General features: G+C 42.9%; 1 protein-coding gene across 1 annotated transcript in view; it reads left to right on the top strand.

Annotated features, from left to right (window-relative positions):
- KAZALD1 (Kazal type serine peptidase inhibitor domain 1) overlaps positions 1 to 21,008 on the top strand; it is a 95,840-nt gene that overhangs the window by 25,190 nt on the left and 49,642 nt on the right. The window contains exon 2 of the mRNA XM_073685290.1: positions 4,624 to 5,233. Within this exon, the coding sequence (XP_073541391.1) occupies positions 4,732 to 5,233 (502 nt within the window). The 5' untranslated portion in view covers positions 4,624 to 4,731. The remainder of the gene's footprint in view (positions 1 to 4,623; positions 5,234 to 21,008) is intronic.

Genomic DNA, 21,008 nt, shown 5'->3' with positions numbered 1-21,008 from the left:
TATTGCTGGTATATGTCCAACATTTTTTAGCCAAAACTAAGACTGAATTAAAGAAAAATTAGGAGACAGAAATATTTGGCATCTATTTCTTATTTCTTCAGGATCTGATTGCAGTTAGGCTAAGGCTAATACATCTTGCCTACATGTCACATTCACGCTGTGTGATATCCCACCTATTGTTTATTTTACTACCGCTAGAAAACTGAGAGCCGAGTTTTGCCAGACTTTGTCCTTTAATGGTAATTGGCTCCAGGGGGTCCTCAGGGAGATTCAATAAAGTTCTAAGCTACTAAACCATGTTCCCTCCAGCCTTAAATATTTACTACCTTGTCCTAGAGATCCATTACTATGACGGGCTACTAGTATAGTATTTTTTAACATTAACAGATGGGAAGAAGAGTAGTTAGTTTAATCTTTTTTTTTTTACTAAAAACTATAAAAAATATTGAAGATGGACCATATAGAACGCTATGTAGAGTTATCAGGCAAGGGTTATATGGGCAAAAAAATCCAATGTTCAATGTATAATTTGTATTGGAATATATAAAGGTGTCCATATTTCCTCTCTCATCTCTATCGCCCTACACGTGCCCTCCGTTCTACAAATGACCTAAGACTAACATCCCCCATAATTCGAATCTCGCACCTCCATCTCCAAGACTTCTCTCGTGCTGCACCAGTTCTCTGGAATGCTCTACCCCAGAAGATCCGACTGATGCCTAGCCCCCATGTCTTCAAGTGCGCTTTAAAAAGCCATCTCTTTAAACAAGCCTACCACCTCAACTACTCAGTAAACTAATTTTCCCGTTTCCTCCTTTTAAATATTATTCAGAATCTGCACCCTAATATTCATCTGCCTCCACACCCTCCATGCACACTCACCACACTCGATACTTGAGTATTGCACTTAAACATACTGGCTGATGATGGAATCATGCAGCTTTATATGAAAATCCCTATTTATTATAATTGCCAGACCTGAAATAAAAAGCACTTTTCACCTATTGTGTCCCCCCATTTCCTTGTAGACTGTAAGCTTGCGAGCAGGGACCTCACTCCTAATGTAACTGTTTAAACTGTCTCACCTTGTATTGAATTTATTGTCTGTACATGTCTCCGCTTAATTGTAAAGTGCTGCGGAATATGTTGGCGCTATATAAATAAAAATCATTATTATTATTATTATTATACACCTCAAAAGCTGTTGGGTGAACTGTTAATTTGCTGACAGACACCTGTGATTTAGGGTTTTTCTTCTGCTAGACACTTCTGGTGGTATCTTATCTCCTCTCCAGAGAAAAAGGATCTGGCCTGGAAATTCAACATTCCCGATCCTTTTCTTCCACCGACATCATGTGTCAGGGATAGTTTGGAGAAACGCATACACACAAGATAGTCAGCCAGAAGATAGTTAGCCAGTCCTACAAAAATCGGTAGCTTTGGCTGACATTTTTCTCGAGTGTGCACCTAATTTATATACTTTTATGTACCATTGGGATTTTCCAAGTAGCAATGTCCCACAAAGACTATGACATTTGTCTGCCCTTATCAGTTCGTGGGTATGTTCGTGCAATGATGGACACAGACAGAAAAGGAGCCCCATGCAAGAACAGTATATGGATACTTTGCTATCCAATAGCGCATCATAATGAAAAATTACAACTGTTTTGGAGGTGGAAATGGGCCCTTAAGGTCTTGGGCCCTGTATGGTGCACAAAGTGCACCAATGATATGTCCACCCCTGTGTTGGTGCCCATCATCGCACAAATTATGTATACTAGGGTACGTTTACATGAGACATATTTGAAAGTGAACCCCGCACATCTGTATGGTGGTCTCGGCAGCATGAACATTAAGTTTTAGAAACCCAATTTAGATATAATTTAGTTTCACACCTTTCAATAAGAATTAACCTCATATATACCATCAATTTGTGCATCTGGTTCATTCTTACCATTCACTGAAGTCCATGTAAACCCACCTGATTTGTAAATAATTTTTGGTAAGTTATTTAGAGGAGTATTGTTACTTCAAGGGTGTTCTCATGTATGCAGCAAAAACTACACTGTGAGAAGAGAATTATCTCCAATGTCAGATCCAATGTCACGGGCAACAAATAATTGAAAAAGACAAATGTCACATAGTAACTGTATTCCTGTACTTGGATTCCTACAATAGTTACTGAAGAACAAATGTCCGTTCAAGTAACACAGCGGAATTTAGACGTGAGACTTGGCATGTATATTAAGAGAAGATGTACCGGTCTATTTTAAGCATGAGTCTATGGATATAGAACGAATGTATCTCTAACGTTAGAACTGGCTATAGACTGAATACAGAATAGGAATCTGCCTTTAGGTTTATTTGGTTAATTGAGCAGTTCGGTACCCTTATCTAACATACACAATACTCAAGAAATAGAACAAGTGTATTACTTTGTACTGGTCAACAAAAATGCACCAAACCCTTGGAGATTTGTTGCTTTTTTTTTCCTCCTTGCCATAACTTTTTTATTTTCCCACTGACATAGCCATATGAGAGCTTGTTTTTTGCAAACATAATGTACTTAAAAACAAGACGGAATTGAAAAAAAAATCTGCAATTCCACAGTTGCTTTGCAGGTGTACTTACAAGTACTAACGAGGTTATACGGTTACGGTTAGAGATAAGTCCAATTGCAGCAATTACTCTTGGGTGCCGGTTGTATAACACAACAGGCACCCTCTCTGTTTGGTGTAGACACAGTTCCTGAGCCTACTCTATAAGGTAAGTGGGCACATGTGCTGTAAATGTTGCTTTGGTTGTACAGGATTATAAAAACATGGTCATTTTTTTCCAGGAATAGCACCACATCTGTCCACACCTGGTTTGTGCCCGATATTGCAACTCAACACCATTGGAGTGATTGGGGCTGAGCTATAATACCACACAACCAGTAACCTGAGTTAAAGGGGTGGTTCAAAACACAAAATAATTTTCCAACTGCCTATCTATTTTTATACCATTTTCTAATCTATTTTGTAATATATTTCAATTAAAAATGTCCTATCATTCCCTAACTACACTCTCTAACTGCTTTTTTTTCTGCTTCTTCCTTTTTGATGATGCTTAGTTTGAGAATCCTAATGCATAAAGCGTCATCATGGGGCACAGGCTGCGGACACTGCCAAAGCTTATACCCCCTCCCTGAAGCAAAGCGTCATCAGTGACCTTTGTTTCAAGGGCTGGGCTAGTCCCTGCACTGATGAGCATGCGCCGGTTTTCCATTACAACGGATGCTCAGTAGATTCTGGTCACTGTGCAATGTGTACAGTGACAGTGCTGTCTTGCTGGCTCTGATCAGAAGTATCGAAATGACAGGAGAGCGCACTGTCAGTATGCGTTGGCGTGCACAGACCAGCGCCGCCCCAGCAAGTGATTTCACTTAAGGGGTTGGTGCTGGTTTCTGAAAGCTGGATAATCATCTTACAATGCTCACTGACAGTACGCTCTCCTGCTGGCTCGATACTTCTGATCAGAGCTGGCAAGAGCGCACTGTCACTGTACACATTGCACAGTGACAAGAATCTACTGAGCATCCGTCAGAATGGAAAACCGACATATCCTCAGTAGCGCAGTGACTAGCCCAGCAGCCCCTGAAGCAAAGGTCACTGATGACGCTTTGCTTCAGGGAAGGGTCAGGGGCTGCGACAGTGACAGCAGCCTGTGCTTTCTGATGACACTTTGTTTGAGTATCCCAGTGTGCACCTGGAACTGGGATTCTCAAGCGATGTATCATCAAAAAGGAATAAGTAAAAAAAATAAAATATTGCAGTTAGATATTGAAGTTTGAGAAAACGATTCTTTGGCTGATGGTTCGGCTGACAGCCATCTCAGTTGTCTCTCCCACATACGGGAGTGCTCGTTCGGGTGAGCGCTCCTGTGTTCTCCATAAGAAAGCCGCCAACTGACACGTTGACCCGCGGCTTATCTCCAGGAGAACAATGCGATCGACAGTCCAAAATCGGACATGTTTGATCGACATCTTTCTCACCTTTCCCCCCCATACACATTAGACAGTCGGCTGAACCCGTCGAAACCGGTAGGTTCAGCTGACATTAGCCTAATGTTTATGGCCAGCCTTAGTGTTTCACATGCAATTGTGGCAAATTTATTAAGAGGACCATGTCTCATAAACATTTTAATGCAAACTGAATTGTCCTAAAGTCAATAGATGAAATCTACACCTGGTGTGAAGATGTATGGAGTTATGCCAAAATTTGTGCCATTTTCAGGCTCTGGCATTAACAAATCTGTGGTTTTAACCCTCACAACCTTTAGAAAAAGCATACACACTTTGTCAAACTTTACATAATTTTGGTGCGTGTAATGATTTGCAGAAATTTTTGGAACAACTTATGCCAAAACCTGGTGCAGAGAAATAAATAACCCCCTAACCATTGTCTGTACTCCATGGTGGTAGTTGTCTGCCTACTGTGTGACCACATATATTTCCCAGACTACTGTTTTGACATCTCTTGTTATCTGGTTAACCGAGCAGCTGCATTGCTGAATTTAGATGAAATGCTATATAAAGACAACGCTTGTAACAGGAAATCAAAGAAACATTTGTCTTCTTTTCAGATCCCCTCAACCAGAAGTTGAAATTATTGATAGCAGCGATGCAAAATTTCAAGTAATGAACCAGCAAGTGATGGAAATCAGCTGTGCAGTCCAGGACAACTCTTAAAAATGTATAGATGTGCCACGTCGACCAGTCCTGAACTCTTCCTCTTGTTGTTATACCTCAGTTGTCTCCAATTATTTCCAGCCTTGGCATTACCCAGTGCCCCTAATTATCTACAACGAGGCTGGCAGAGATTACTAGAAGAAGGAGAAAGCTGCGTTGACTGCAGGCCAGAAGACTGTCCTACACCGAGAGGATGTCTTGCTGGTGTTGTACGGGACACTTGCGATTGCTGCTTGGAATGTGCCAATCTGGAAGGGCAAATATGTGACTTGGACAACACTAACCACTTCTATGGAAAATGTGGAGATAACCTGGAATGTCAGTTGGATATGGGGGACCTAAGACATGGAGAGGTGCCAGAACCTCAGTGTGTCTGCTTATCTAACACAGCTGTGTGTGGATCTGATGGCAAGACCTATCCCCAGCTGTGCAAATTTAAGGAGATGGCCAACGCTCAGCCTGGGAGAAATCTTACAATCGTCCATGAGGGGCCATGTGAATCAGGTACAGTAAACTTTGTCAAGACAACAGTTTGTATGTTTTAGCGTTTCAGTCGACAAACAGCAAAAGGAAGTTCAATTGTCATCTCAATTACAAGCATCGTGCTTTCAGTTTGCTCAGAAATACCGAGCCTGGTGATTACTAAACTGTAAAAGTCAATTAGTCTGAAAGTAACTGCTGACATTTTGATCGGACTGATAGAAATGACAACATGAATAATTTACATTGGACATAAATAAATTAAACAAGAAGCAAAATAGAATCATAGATGTCACTGTGGTGATGTCACTCTAATGCTGTCACTGTAGTGATGTCACTAATGCTGTCACTGTAGTGATGTCACTCTAATGCTGTCACTGCAGTGATGTCATTCTAATGATGTCACTAACACTGTCACTGTAGTGATGTCACTCTAGTGATGTCAATCTAATGATGTCACTGTCAGGGCTGTGGAGTCGGCAAGCCAAACCTTCGACTCCGACTCCTCAATTTCCATGACACCGACTCTGACTACAACTCTGACTCTCTCATACATGGCTCATGTTTAAGTGTTAAATTTACAGTAGGACACATTTTTCTCAGCTAAAAGTCTAGACCCTTAGATCAGGAATAGGACAGACATTTATAGGACATTTCATAACTTTCCCAAATTCTTATGAAAAAATATTCCCCACAAACTGCATTGAACTACTGTACCCAATTTATTATATATTTTAGGAGTCAGATTCAGTCCATTTTATACCGACTCCGACTCCACAGCCCTGGTCACTGTAGTGATGTCACTCTAATGCTGTCAGTTTAGTGATGTCAATCTAATGATGTCACTCTAACACTGTCACTGTAGTGATGTCACTCTAGTGATGTCAATCTAATAATGTCACTCTAACACTGTCACTGTAGTGATGTCATGCTAGTGATGTCAATCTAATGATGTCACTCTAGTGATTTCACTCTAATGATGTCACTCTAATGATGTCACTGTGGTGATGTCACTCTAATGCTGTCACTGTAGTGATGTCACTAATGCTGTCACTGTAGTGATGTCACTCTAATACTGTCACTGTAGTGATGTCACTAGTGATGTCAATCTAATGATGTCACTCTAATGCTGTCACTCTAAAGCTGTCACTCTAGTGATGTCAATCTAATGATGTCACTCTAATGATGTCACTGTGGTGATGTCACTATAATGATGTCACTGTAGTGATGGCACTGCAATGATGTCACTGTAGTGATGTAACTGTAGTGATGTCACTGTAGTGATGTCAGTCTAATGATGTCACTCTAGTGATGTAACTCTAGTGATGTCACTGTAGCGATGTCCCTCTAATGCTGTTGTGGCACCCCTGAGGGTTCAGTCGCCACAGAGGTATTGCATCTCATCCAGAGGTGTGGTATCTAACTCTCAGGTAAGGAAAGAGTATGGCTCAGGACCCTATCACTACATCCACTACACCACATTTCCAGGGGACAGGGCGACAATGCTCCTACGGGAGAGCACAACTGTCCCTGATCCCTGGCTGGAGTGGGGAGGAACCACCTAGAGAGGGGGAACTAGGTAGTGGATGGGTGGAGGACGTAGATCCTAGGAGCACTGGAGTAGGAGCATATAAAATAGGGAACCATCTTAGATCAGGGTCGTTCAGTCAGAGAAGGAGAGTGTACAATCAGGGGCTCTATACGAGCTCTGCTCCACAGGCAGGCCTAGTCAAGAGGCCTGAGCCTGAAGGAGAAAGGAGAGGAAAGAAGGAGCAGAGCGGCTCCAGGACAGGAACCGAAGGGACCCCAGGGGTATGGGCCATGCAGCCGCCACCCGTACGCCCGCCGCTGCCAGGAGGTAGGGGGGTCAGGCCAGAAGAAAGGGAACCGGATCCCTCAACTAGCAGAGACTACAGGGCTCAACTGGGAACCGGAGGATGCAGCACTTTAAGTACAGCAGGCCGCCCACACCAGCCACCAGGAAGGTAGCCACATAGGGCCAGGGGACGGAACACATGTCGCCCGCCAAGGCCCGAGGACACTGGACAGAGGTGCCGCTAGGTGTGAGGTACAATGAGAGAGGCCAGAGAAATGTACACAGAACGGGGTCCTGATAAGTGCTCTGGAGATACGTGAGGGTGGACTGAGCCCCTCACTGAGTACGCACAGCACGACGTGGGAAGTTATGATCTGCAGTGTAACTTGGAAACTGACAACCGTGAGTAAAGACCCTGGGACTGCATCATTTTGTCTCCGTGTTTCTTACCGCGCCAGCACACACTGCACTGGGACGCCCCGCACAACCACCATCATTCACCTGCGCTACCCTGAAGCTACACTCTTCTTGTGGGGAGTTATACTACACTTGCTGCACATACCACCAGTTTCAGTGGACTTCTCCGCAGCGGTGGTTCTCCATAACCGCAATCCACAGGTGACATAGTCGGACTATATAACCTATACACATAGACTGCCACTGGTTTGACCACCCTGGGTCACGGACCGGGTCACCGCCACGATGACTACAACCCCCAGCATTTACAAGGCCCGGCTCCGGGTACCCCCACGGCCCAGGGGGTGCGTCACTGTCACTCTAATGCTGTCACTGTAGTGATGTCACTCTAATGCTGTCACTCTAGTGATGTCAATCTAATGATGTCACTGTAGTGATGGCACTTATGTAGCCTTCACTGCTATTCTATAAGAAGATAATTGAAAGCAAAATATTGAATGTACGGATCATCTCAAAATAAATTCACTTTTATGAATGAGCGAATCTACCGAAATTTGAATTCAACCTGAAATTTGATTTGCATCAAATTTATTCCAAGCACATTGATGTGCCCCAATTGCTGTTATAAAGGTGATTTATTATGAGTTGAGGTCCCCTGATTCTAAAGCATAATAAATGGATGGGCCGTGAAGGAGTTAAAGACAATACAATATTATTTCACCTCGCTCTTTAAATGTCCCTTCCGTTGCAGTTCCCCACCAGTCCTATACTCGCTCCTTAAGGCGCCAGGTGCAGCTCCAGTCTTCTCTTCCCTCATTGTTAGGCTCTGCGCCACAGACGAGGCTTTGATGCGTGTGATGACGTCATGACTAGTGTTGAGCGAATTTGTTTGGCATTTCAAATTCAGGTTCGTGTTCGAGGGTTCCGGCTTGTTCGCGCCAAAAATCGGCTCCGCCCATGAACATCCCTGATTTGCCATGCTGTCACGCAGATGATTTGCCATGCTGTCACGCAGATGATTTGCCATGCTGTCACGCAGATGTTATCGCCCCACATGACCGGAAGGGGCGACACATGTCATGATATCATATCTTAACGTGTGCCAAAATCTCATCAGTGCTGGAAGTCTTAATGAGAAGACGAGATCCGGAGTTTAAAGAGTGAGTGGAGGACCGGTGAGCGCCGGGACAGGAGGTGTGCGAGGTGAGTATGATATATTGTTGTTTTTTAACTCCTTCCCAGCCATATGAGTCCAACAAAAATGTAATTTTGCTGTATTCGCATAATTTGAATTCCAAAACTTTTGGATTCACTGGAATCTGCAAATTTGGGGAAATTCTAAACAAATTGGATTAGTTTAGAATGGATTTGCTCATCATTAGTCCCTATGCTTTCAGACAACTTGATGTTATTTGGCAGATAATGTGATACAAATATCTGCAGGCAGATAGATTTTTTTCTCCTGTATATGCCAAACTGCATATAGGGATAATAGTTACATGGAGGCAAAAGTAGGCAAAATGCAAGCTGTGAAGTGAGGAAAGGGACGTTCAAAGACCTATAGTTCTGACTGAATGCTCATAAGAGGAAACACCTGCTATAAAAAGAAATGTGGATGACATGTTTTTTTCGTGTATGTAAGCGCAAAAAATAGCAGTTTTAACTTGTGAGTGATGAGGACATCTGCAGATTAATAATGTCCGAAAGCGGCCCATTGCCTATATTAACAGTCTGGCTACTAGGAAGAAATGAACTTTATTCCTCCCAGCAACCTCCAGCTTTCAGTCATAGAGGTGTGGCCGGCACAGCTTCCATCACCGCTCAGTACATAGTAAGCGGTAACTGTATCAGCCACCTCTGTAATGTATCAGTGTAGAGCCGACTGTCAGTCAGTGCCGGGATGTTGATACAGCCGCCACTCACTGTGTACTGAGTGGTGACTGAAGCCGCGCCGGCTGCTCCTCTATGACTGAAAGCTGGAGGCTGCTGGGAGGAATAAAGTTTGTTTCGCCACAGTAGCCAGGTCTTCAGTACGGTGGCTGCATAGCTTTCGAACGCTATTAACCTGCAGATTAACTCGATTTCTGCAGGTTAAGAGCATTTTTTGAAATGACAGGTTCCTTTTAAGAAATACAAAATATCCCATAAAAGTGGACGACCCCTTTAACAATCAATAACTTACAACTCTGTAAGTATCAGCTCATTTTAAACTCTATCTGCTTCCCAATGGTGAGGAATATAACCAGGCGTCAGGCAAAATACCAAGGGAATGTGCCTAAATATGTTCTTGGATGTGGAAGTATTTTGCTCCTGATTTTTTTTGCATTTCTTGAGCATTGTGTCCAGGAACACAAAGTTAAAACTTTTCTTGCCGATGTGCCAGATCACTATCATACCTCCTGTCTGTGATTATAAACCGTATTATCTTTCTGAAAACACCAAAGACATATTGGGAGATTGGCTGACTAGAGGTGTGGGGGGGGGACAGTAAATGACGGCTGCCCTACATCAGGGAGAGAGGAGCAGCTATCATTTAGAAGGGGTTTCCCACCTTTGATGTTTATGTCATAAACGCTTAAAAGATGCAGCTACAAGCTCTAGGACCAGCACGGTAGAGGATCCCTGCCGTGTCCAATTAATTGATTCATCCAGGAGGTAAATAAATGAATAAATGTTTGCGTAGGTATGTAGCATTTCCCATTTACTTCTATGGTAGTTATGTATGTGCACCCAGGAGCCATACGTGTCCAAACTGAGAATACTCCATTAATAAAAGCCAATTTTATACTGTCTTCACTCCCCTAGCAAAGAAATGATTGTCGGAGCACCTGGACATTGAATAAAATACCAAGGGCACGGGCTTAACCACGTTCACTGATGAACAAGAAATTTGCTGCTCATGCATTACTAGCACGGTCAGCACATTTTTGTATATGGAGGTAATTGTATTGCTGTATAGGGCCTTGCCTCCCTATAAAAATAATATCTATTTCACTAGAGATCCGATGTGCCAATCATGAGATCTCTAGTGTTGAAGTCATATGCAAATCACGCTGGAAGCACAATGGGGCGTGTCTATGCACTGAAAATAATCAATCCAAGTGCAGTGACACGCCCTCAGTGCACTTCCACTTTTCATTAGATTGTACATGACTGGCACATCAGTTGATCTGTTAAAAAAAAGTTTTTTAGGGCGGGACTTCCAGAGACTATACTAAGGACCAGGGGGCACTCATTATTTGTGGAAGAAAGGCAATTCCGACACCTAAACAGGAAAAGGTTCTTTACAGTCAGAGCACTCAGACTGCGGAATGCCGACCACAAGAGGTAGTGATGGCCGACAGTACAGGGTGGGCCATTTATATGGATACACCTAGATTAAATGGGAATGGTTGGCGATATCAACTTCCTGTTTGTGGCACATTGGTATATGGGAGGGGGAAAACTTTTCCAGATGGGTGGTGACCATGGTGGCCATTTTGAAGTTGGCCATTTTGGATCCAACTTTATTTTTTTCAATGGGAAGATGGTCATGTGACATCAAACTTATGGAGAATTTCATAAGAAAAACAATGGCGTGCTTGGTTTTAACGTAACTTTGTTCTTTCATGTGTTTTTTATAAGTTTATGACCACTTATAAAATGTGTTCAGCTTTCAAAAAAGGGCTGGATGCTTTCCTCAGTACACATAACATTGTGGGTTATAGATAATTTCATGACAAAATGAATTGGTGGAGAAAGGCTGAACTTGATGGACCTAGGTCTTTTTTCAAACTATATAACTATGTAACTAGGACCTATACAGCTGCGGCACTACCTCCATATGCAGAAATTTGCTGACTGCTGACAGGTTCCCTTTAATAAGAAACAAAATACTTTTTATATGTTTGCCTAATGTGTCAACCATTTTCATGGTCCATTTTATTAACCATTAGGTTTTGGCAATCTATGGTCATGTTAACCTTCTTAATAAAGGGGTTATCCAGGAATTTATAGTCTATCCTTAGGATCACTCATTAAAATTATATTGCTGGGGATCAGACACTTGGCACCACCACTATTAATTGTTGTTAGCTCTGGGACATGTAAACTGGGAATGAAGCCAGGACACTACAGCTTTGTACACTGCGTAGTGACCATTCTCAGGTACTGTCTCTTAGCTACTATTGAAGTGAATGTGATCTGAGTTGCAGTACCTGAAAATGGCCTCTAGACAGTGTACGGAGCTGTGCTGTTCTGACTTTGTTTACTCTGTTTACATCCAGCCGCTGTCAGAGCTGATAATAGTTGATCAGTGGGGGTACTAATCTGATATTGATGACCTATTTTAAGGGCAGGTGCAGACAAACGTATTTTCGGTACGAGCGAGATCCGACAAAACATCAGATTTCACTTGGACCAATGTTATTCTATGGGACCGTGAACATGGCCAAGTCTGTCTGAGGAAAAAATCACAGCATGCCCAAATTGCATCTGTAAATCGGATCACACTCGGCAATGCTAGTCAATGAGTCTGTGGAAATAATTGGACCACGCTCGGATAACATCTTAGATTAGTACGATTTTCTGACACAATAGAGAAGATGGGGACATTTTTTTCCATCTTCTCCTCATCCGAGAAAATCGGATCACACTATGATCACGCTCTGATCGCAATATGATCACACTCTAATTGTTAGAACTCTCCTGTTGGTTTTTTTCTAGTTTGCTGGTCACATGACCTTTTTTGCCTATTTAATCCGGCTCCGCCCTCCTGGCCTTGCTGGACTTCATTGTAATTACTACTCTTGAGCTAGCTTGGTGCTCTGTTACCTTTCTCTGTTAGTTTTGCTAGGTCTTCTGACCTCTATGTTCTATGTTGTGTGTTTGTCTTTTACTGCTACAATTTCTGCTAGGAGGTGTCCAACTTTATCCCAGTCCCTAGTTCTTGTAGGGATCCCTCCCTTGCATCTATAGGTCTTCGTACAGACTAGCTGAGGACTTTAGCGGGTCTGATCGCAGGATCAGGTTCCCCATTACATCGTAGGGATCCAGTTTAGTTCTATTGTAGGGACAGATCTCCTGTTTTTCCTTAGTGCTTGTAGCAGATCATAACAGTAAGTCCAGCCTAAAAAAAATTTCTCTAAGGAAAGACCTCCAGTTTCCATCATGGTCTCGGTTCAAGATTTGGCTCAACGCTTGCAGGGACTCTCTCTGGAGGTGGCCGAGCTCCAACAACACGTGAGTAGCTGTTCTGGAGCACATTTTGTGGAGCCAAAGGTACGTCTGCCTGATCTATTTTTTGGTGAACAACAAGATTTTTTTTCTTTTAAAAATGCTTGTTTATTGTATTTTCGTTTAAGACCCAGATCCTCTGGTGATGAATCACAGCGCATAGGGTTCATAATGTCACTTTTGTGCAAAGATCCTCAGGGATGGGCCTTTTCTCTCCAACCTAGTGATCCGTGCTTTAGATCAGTGGATAGTTTTTTTTCTGCTTTGGGTTTGTTGTACGATGATCCTGATTGTGTCTCATCTGCTGAGTCTGAATTGAGACATCTGAGGCAGGGATCAGGTAATGTGGAAAAATATTGTTCTCACTTCCGTCGGTGGTCTGCCCAGGTGGGGTGGAACGATTCTGCTTTGAAAAGTTTGTTTCTTGCAGGGCTAGGTGAAAGGGTTAAGGATTTGCTGATTGCTTATCCCACACCTGGAAACTTGCAGGAGGCAATGCAATTAGCTATACGGGTGGACAGGAGACTGCATGCAAGGGTTAATGAGAGTAAATCCTCTGCCATGTCAGCTCCGAGTCTTGAGAGGGTCTGTGCTGACAAGGGAGAGCCGATGGAGATTGGGGCGATGGCACCCCGCTCTCAGGAAAAAGACCGCAGGCTTTCTGGAGGTTTGTGCTTCTATTGTGGAAATTCTGGTCATTTCATTAAGAACTGTGTGCTTCGTATGAACAAAGAAAAAAAAATGGTCAGTCATGCACGTATAGCCTATTTAAATACTAAGGGAGTATTCCTATCTGCTACTACCGCTGCTCAGGAAGAATTAATTGAATTTCGGGTATTTGTGGATTGTGGTTCTACTCTGAATGTGATTGATGGGGGATTCTTGGAAAAACTTAAATTAAAACCTAAACCTTTGTCATCCCCTATTGCTGTGGTTTCTGTTGATGGCTCTCCCTTGAAGAGTGTTACTCACAAGGTCTGTGAATTTCCCCTCACTATTAATGGTATTCATGAAGAGAATTTGGATTTGGTAGTATTAAATAATTTGCCTTCTCCAGTAATTTTGGGGTTGCCCTGGTTAAAATTGCACAATCCTGTACTGGATTGGTCTACCAATGAAATTAAGTCCTGGAGCCCTAAATGTTATGACTAGTGTTGTAACGGACGTATTGCTGCGGTGGAAAAAGGGGAATTACCTGTACCTATTCAGGATTTTTGGAGAGTTTTTTCTGAGGAGGAGTCACAAATTTTGCCTCCCATAGAGACTATGATTGTACCATTGAATTTGTCCCTGGAGCGACTCTTCCTAAAAGTCGTTTATTTAATCTTACTATTCCTGAGAGAAAGGCTTTGGAGGAATACATACAGACAAGCTTGGCCGCCGGTCACATTAGGCCTTCCAAGTCTCCTGTGGCTGTTGGATTTTTTTTTGTAAAGAAAAAAGATGGCGGTTTACGTCCATGTCTGGACTTTCGTGAGATTAATAAAATTACTGTACGCAATCCTTACCCACTGCCATTGATTCCTGATTTGTTTAACCAGTTAGTGGGGGCCAAGTGGTTCTCTAAAATTGATCTCCGGGGGGCATACAATTTGTTGCGCATGAAGGAGGATGATGAATGGAAGACTGCTTTTAACACTCCTGTGGGTCATTTTGAGAATCTGGTTATGCCTTTTGGTCTTACCAATGCTCCAGCATTTTTTCAGAATCTTATTAATGACATCCTTAGACCTTTGATCGGCAAAAATGTGGTTGTGTATTTGGATGACATTCTGATTTATTCGCCTGATCTGGAGTCTCATTGGCGGAGCGTACGTGAGGTTTTACAGTTATTAATGGACAATTCGCTTTTTGCTAAGCTAGAGAAATGTGAGTTCGCTGTACAGAGAATTAGTTTTTTGGGTTACATTATCTCCAGTGAAGGTTTTGAGATGGATCCGGTTAAAGTTCAAGCTGTGCAGGAATGGCCTAGGCCTATTGGTTTGAAATCGATACAGAGGTTTTTGGGTATCGCCAATTATTACAGAAAATTCAGAAAAAAATTTTCTATTATTGTCAAACCGCTGACCGATCTCACCAGGAAAGGTGCTAATGCGGTTCAGTGGACTTCTGAGGCCATTGAAGCTTTTGTGTTTCTAAAGGAGAGGTTCACCTCTGCTCCCATCCTTATGCAGCCTGATGTGACTAAGCCGTTTTTGGTTGAGGTTGATGCTTCTTCGGTGGGGGTCGGTGCTGTTTTGTCTCAGGAAAGCAAGGATGGAGTACATCCCTGTGCCTTTTTTTCAAAAAAAATTTCTGAGACTGAACTTAATTACAATATTGGTAATCGGGAATTGCTGGCTATTAAACTCGCATTTGAACACTGGCGTCATCTCTTGGAAGGTGCTGAATTTCACATTCAGGTTTTCACTGATCATAAAAATCTGATCTATCTTGATGCTGCCAAGCGCTTGAATGCCCGTCAGGCTAGGTGGGCACTTTTTTTCTCGCGGTTTAATTTTTCCGTTACTTACATCCCGGGTACCAAGAATGTAAAAGCGGATGCTTTGTCTCGCAGCTTTTCTCCCATGGTCGGTGCTGAGGAGGAGGAGGAGAGCATTTTACAAGAAGGTGTTGTGATTGCTGCTTTGGACTCCGTTTTGGAGAATGAGATTCTTAAAGCTCAGGAGAATGCCCCATCTAACACTCCCCATGGGAGGTTGTTTGTGCCTAGGACCTTTAGGAGAGATTTGTTTGTTGAGTGTCATGAGTCCCGGTTGGCAGGTCATCCAGGAATTTCTGAGACCAAGAGCCTTGTGGGTCGCAGTTTTTGGTGGCCTGGATGGCAGAAGGAAGTCATTAAGTGGGTGCGTCAATGTACTGTGTGTGCTAGATCTAAGTCTTCGCATGCTCCTGCAGCGGGGTTGCTTTGCCCTCTGGAGGTTCCTAGTGCACCTTGGACACATCTGACTATGGACTTTATTACTGACCTTCCCCCCTCTGAAGGTTTCACGGTCATCTGGGTGGTCGTGGACCGTTTTAGCAAGATGTGTCACTTGGTTCCCTTCATCAAACTGCCTTGCGCTAAGACACTCGCTAAGGCCTTTGTCAAGGAAATTGTCAGACTACATGGCGTTCCTACTGACATTGTTTCTGATAGGGGACCTCAGTTCGTGGCTCGTTTTTGGCGTGCCTTTTGTGACAGGTTGGGAGTTCATTTGTCGTTTTCATCCGGATATCATCCTGAGTCTAATGGCCAGACAGAAAGAAAGAACCAGGATGTTGAGCAGTTCTTGCGTTGCTTTGTGGCACACAATCAAGAGGGGTGGTCTGAGTTTCTGCCACTTGCTGAATTTGCTCTTAACAACCATACATCCTCTTCTGCTGGGTGTTCGCCTTTTTTTTGTTGTTCTGGGAGACATCCGTCTTTTGGGTCATTCTCCAAATTGGTATCGGCTGTGCCTGAGGAGGAGAGTTTTTCCGGTGATTTGGAGAGAGTTTGGACGGATGTGCGTGATAATCTTCAGGAGGCTAACAAAAAATCTAAGAGGTACTTTGATAGGAAACGGCAAGAGGTTTCGTTTGCTATTGGTGACATGGTTTGGTTGTCCTCTAAGAATCTGCGATTGAGGATTCCTTCTAAAAAATTGGGTCCCAAGTTTGTAGGGCCCTTTAAGGTGCTTCAGATAGTTAACCAATCAGCTGTTAGGTTGGAGGTTCCTACCTCCTGGAAGATTAATCCGGTGTTTCATGTTTCTCTGTTGAAAAGAGCTGATGTGTCGGTTGGTGACGCCTCTGCCACTGTTCCTCCGGTGGTGGAGGACGGGGAATATGAAATTTCCCGCATCCTAAATTCTAGACAGTATAGAGGGAGTTTGCAGTATCTCGTCGCTTGGAAGGGTTTCGGACCCGAGGATAACTCATGGGTGAGGGCGGATGATGTTTCTGCTTCCAGACTTGTCAGAGCGTTTCACAGGAGGTTTCCTGATAAGCCCGGGCCTAGGGGATCCGGAGGATCCTCTTAGAAGAGGGGGTACTGTTAGAACTCTCCTGTTGGTTTTTTTCTAGTTTGCTGGTCACATGACCTTTTTTGCCTATTTAATCCGGCTCCGCCCTCCTGGCCTTGCTGGACTTCATTGTAATTACTACTCTTGAGCTAGCTTGGTGCTCTGTTACCTTTCTCTGTTAGTTTTGCTAGGTCTTCTGACCTCTATGTTCTATGTTGTGTGTTTGTCTTTTACTGCTACAATTTCTGCTAGGAGGTGTCCAACTTTATCCCAGTCCCTAGTTCTTGTAGGGATCCCTCCCTTGCATCTATAGGTCTTCGTACAGACTAGCTGAGGACTTTAGCGGGTCTGATCGCAGGATCAGGTTCCCCGTTACATCGTAGGGATCCAGTTTAGTTCTATTGTAGGGACAGATCTCCTGTCTTTCCTTAGTGCTTGTAGCAGATCATAACACTAATCACAATATGAACACACTCTGAACAGACTCTGAACACACTCTGATCACACTCTGATCACACTCTGATCACACTGTGAACACTCTCTGATCACCCTCTGAACACTCTCTGAACACACTCTGAACACACTCTGAACACACTCTGATCACACTCTGATCACAGTCTGAACACACTCTGATCACACTCAGAACACACTCTGAACACAAAATGAACACACTCTGATCACTCTCTGAACACACTCTGAACACTCTCTGAACACACTCTGAACACACTCTGAACACACTCTGATCACACTCTGAACACACTCTGGTCACACTCTGAGCACACTCTGAACACAAAATGAACACACTCTGATCACTCTCTGAACACACTCTGAACACACTCTGATCACACTCTGATCACACTCTGAACACACTCTGATCACACTCTGAACACACTCTGAACACAAAATGAACACACTCTGATCACTCTCTGAACACACTCTGAACACACTGTGATCACACTCTGATCACACTCTGATCACACTCTGAACACTCTCTGAACACAATATGATCCTATTTAGATCACACTATGATCAGAGTCTGATCAGAGTGTGAGTAGCACAATCAGCCCAATTTTCTCAGATGAGAGAATATACAGTCATGTGACCTTAGACTAAGTATGGGTAATCATTGCCGAACCCTGAAAAACCCCTTTAAGTAGTAAACAACTATATCTGCATCATAAGAAAACAGTAATATTGAAAGTGATGATCTCTAGGATACCTGGGCCATGAGGCACAATACTCAAAGCAGGTGTCCCTGGTGCCACTGGGGTAATTGTTCTCTGATGGTAAAGTATATTGCTCCTAATGGTTTTCAAGTACCGTAGTTAATAAGAAACCACACTCTTAATGTAGATTTGTCTTATGAGTCAACCATTTTCATGAAGCATTTTATTCACTAAAAGAAAACATCTCCATTAATTTATTGCAGCTATCAGTCGTCAGGCGAGCACATAATTAGTAACAGATCAGGCCTGACAAAACAACACTTTGTTCATTCCCTTCTGCGAGATCATAGAAATAACTCAGAATGTGGAATTAACAAAAGCAGTAGCCAGCGGCTGTCAATCACCCCCCCTAAAACACCTCATACTTTTTAGTAAGTGTAAAAGATACACAAACCATTGAGCACATACTTCATTTAATAGGGGAAATGAGGTTATTTGCTTTTATCATAGAAGTCTTGTGTCTGCAAAGCATAAAAAGTCCAAAAATCCTTGTAATCACTCACAGATGTAGAATTCCATATTCTCGCCGCTTCTACTCTGTTGAATTTTCACTTTCACTAAATTAAGCAGAAGCAGAATTTGGCTACTATCGGGATTCTGATCTGAAGTTCCCAGTCCATAAATCACTGAGGGTAGACGTAGAGTACAAATAATCTACTTTTTAAATTAAAGGGTTGGTTCCACCATTAATACCATATATTCATTGTACAGATCATAGAAAATGAACAGATGTGTGCTGTTTACTTCTTGCTAAAAACAAAAAAACCTGAAGAATAATTACATTTACTTATATAGTAAGATTAATCCTAATGGACAGGAAAGCTCAGTCCTGTACAATTATTTTTAATGATATAACTATTAATAATTCATTATGTGTGTTCTGATAAAATTATCAGTTAAAGTTCATGTACCTTTGTGCCTTTTTTTTCATCTTTTTCTGCCCCTCTCTGAGATGACTGGGCAATCCTCTTCTACTGAAACTACATTTCCCAGCAGCACCCTGCTTCTCAGTTCTGCAGGCCCCTCCCTCTACTCTTTTTTGAGCTTTTGCTTTGTGCTTAAAATGATAAATGTGTTAGTGTAAGGGTATGTTCACATGGAGTTTTTGAAGTGGATTTTTTTAAGTAGACACACTTCAAAATCCATGTAAAAAATGTGTAAACATAACCCAAAACAGGAATGCTGGTCTCTGTTCTCCTGTACCTTGAGCATAGATACAGTGGGGAAAAAAAGTATTTAGTCAGCCATCAATTGTGCAAGTTCTCCCACTTAAAAAGATGAGAGAGGCCTGTAATTGACATCATAGGTAGACCTCAACTATGAGAGATAAAATGAAATCCTGAAAATCACATTGTTTGATTTGAAAAAAAAAAAAAATTAAAATTTTTGTCACGCCAGGTGAGAGTGCAACACAGAGAGTAACGCCAGGTGTGAGTACAACACAGAGGGGAAATGGGAAGGGAGGCCAGACACTAGGGAAAGGGGGGAGTGGTGACATCCTAATCTGGACTAGCGTCACCCTGTCTCCCCTAAATGTCCCTATACAGCCTCCGCAGCTGTCGCCGATCACGTGCCTCACTCTGCTATCCCTGGCGTAAGGCTAGAACTAGGGGTGGAAGGAGATGAGCATTAGTCAATCTCCGTTAGCAACTAAAGACAATAGGGAAAGACAAAACAAGGGAATAACGGCTTAGCTTTAGATGAACTCCAACAGTGCACACTGTTAGAACCCTCCTGTTAGTTTTTTCTATCTTGTGTTTTGCGGTCACGTGACCATCTGCCTATATATTCCAGCTCCGCCCTTCTGGCTTTGCTGGACTTCAGTGTTGTTTGACTGTTTTGCTAGCCTGGTGCTTCGGTGCCTATCTCTGTCAGTTTGCTTGGTCCTCTAGTACTTTTTGTCAGTTTGTCTTTTGTGTTCTACAACAATTTCTGTTTAGGAGGTGTCCCATTTTTGTCCCAGTCCTTAGTTCTTTTAGGGACCCCTCCCTTAATTCTATAGGTCTTCGTTCAGACTAGCCGAGGACTAAGGCGGGTCTGTTCACTAGGAACAGGCAGCCCGCTACATCGTAGGGATTCAGCTTAGTCTTACTGTAGGGACAGCTTTCCCCTATCTTTCCTTAGTCCTTGTTGCAGATCATAACAGTAAGTCCAGCCCAAAAAAACTAAAAGGAAAGAAATTCGGGGATCAGTATGGTTTCCGTCCAGGAGTTGGCTCAACGCCTGCAGGGATTGTCTCTGGAGGTGGCCGAGCTTCACCAACACGTGAGTAGCTGTCCTGGAGCGCATTTTGTCGAACCCAAGGTAGGACTGCCTGATGTTTTTTATGGTAAACAGCAAGATTTTTTTTCCTTTAAAAATGCTTGTTTGTTATATTTTCGTTTGAGACCAAGATCCTCTGGGAATGAATCACAGCGCATTGGTTTTATTATGTCACTTTTGCGCAATGAACCAGAGGGTTGGGCCTTTTCTCTCCAGCCTAATGATCCGTGTTTAAGTTCTGTTGAAGAATTTTTTTTGCTATGGGGCTATTATATGACGATCCTGATCGAATCTCATCTGCTGAATCAGAACTTAGACGTTTGAATCAGGGGTCTGATGATGTTGAAAATTATTGCACATACTTCAGGAGATGGGCCTCAGAAGTTAAATGGAATGATTCTGCGCTGAGATGTTTATTTCTTGCTGGTCTGAGTGAAAGGGTTAAGGATTTGCTAATTGCATTCCCTGCACCTGAGACTCTACAGGAAGCTATGCAGTTAGCTGTTCGTGTGGACAGGAGACTGAGGTCCAGGGTGAATGATGTAAAAACTCCTGTAACGTCAGGTCCTAGTTCCCAGAAAATCTGCTCTGACAGCAGAGAACCAATGGAGGTGGGGACAATATCACTCCGCTCTCAGGAAAGAGACCGGAGATTTAACGTCGTTTAAGTAAAGAAAAGAAAAAGGTCAGTTACGCCCGTATAGCTTGTTTATGCTCTGCAGGAGTATTTCTTTCTGGGAGTACTACTCTGCAGGGAGATTTGATTGAATTTCAGGTATTTGTGGATTGTGGTTCAACACTTAATGTGATTGATAAAGGGTTTTTGGAAAACCTTAAATTGAAATCCAAACCTTTGTCATCACCTATTTCTGTGGTTG

Source organism: Phyllobates terribilis, unplaced genomic scaffold (assembly GCF_046119375.1).
Source record: "Phyllobates terribilis strain yellow unplaced genomic scaffold, ASM4611937v1 Scaffold_5__5_contigs__length_657084704, whole genome shotgun sequence".
NCBI lineage: Eukaryota > Metazoa > Chordata > Amphibia > Anura > Dendrobatidae > Phyllobates > Phyllobates terribilis.
Note: the sequence above shows the minus strand (reverse complement) of the source record. Positions and strands in the feature narration are given on the sequence as shown.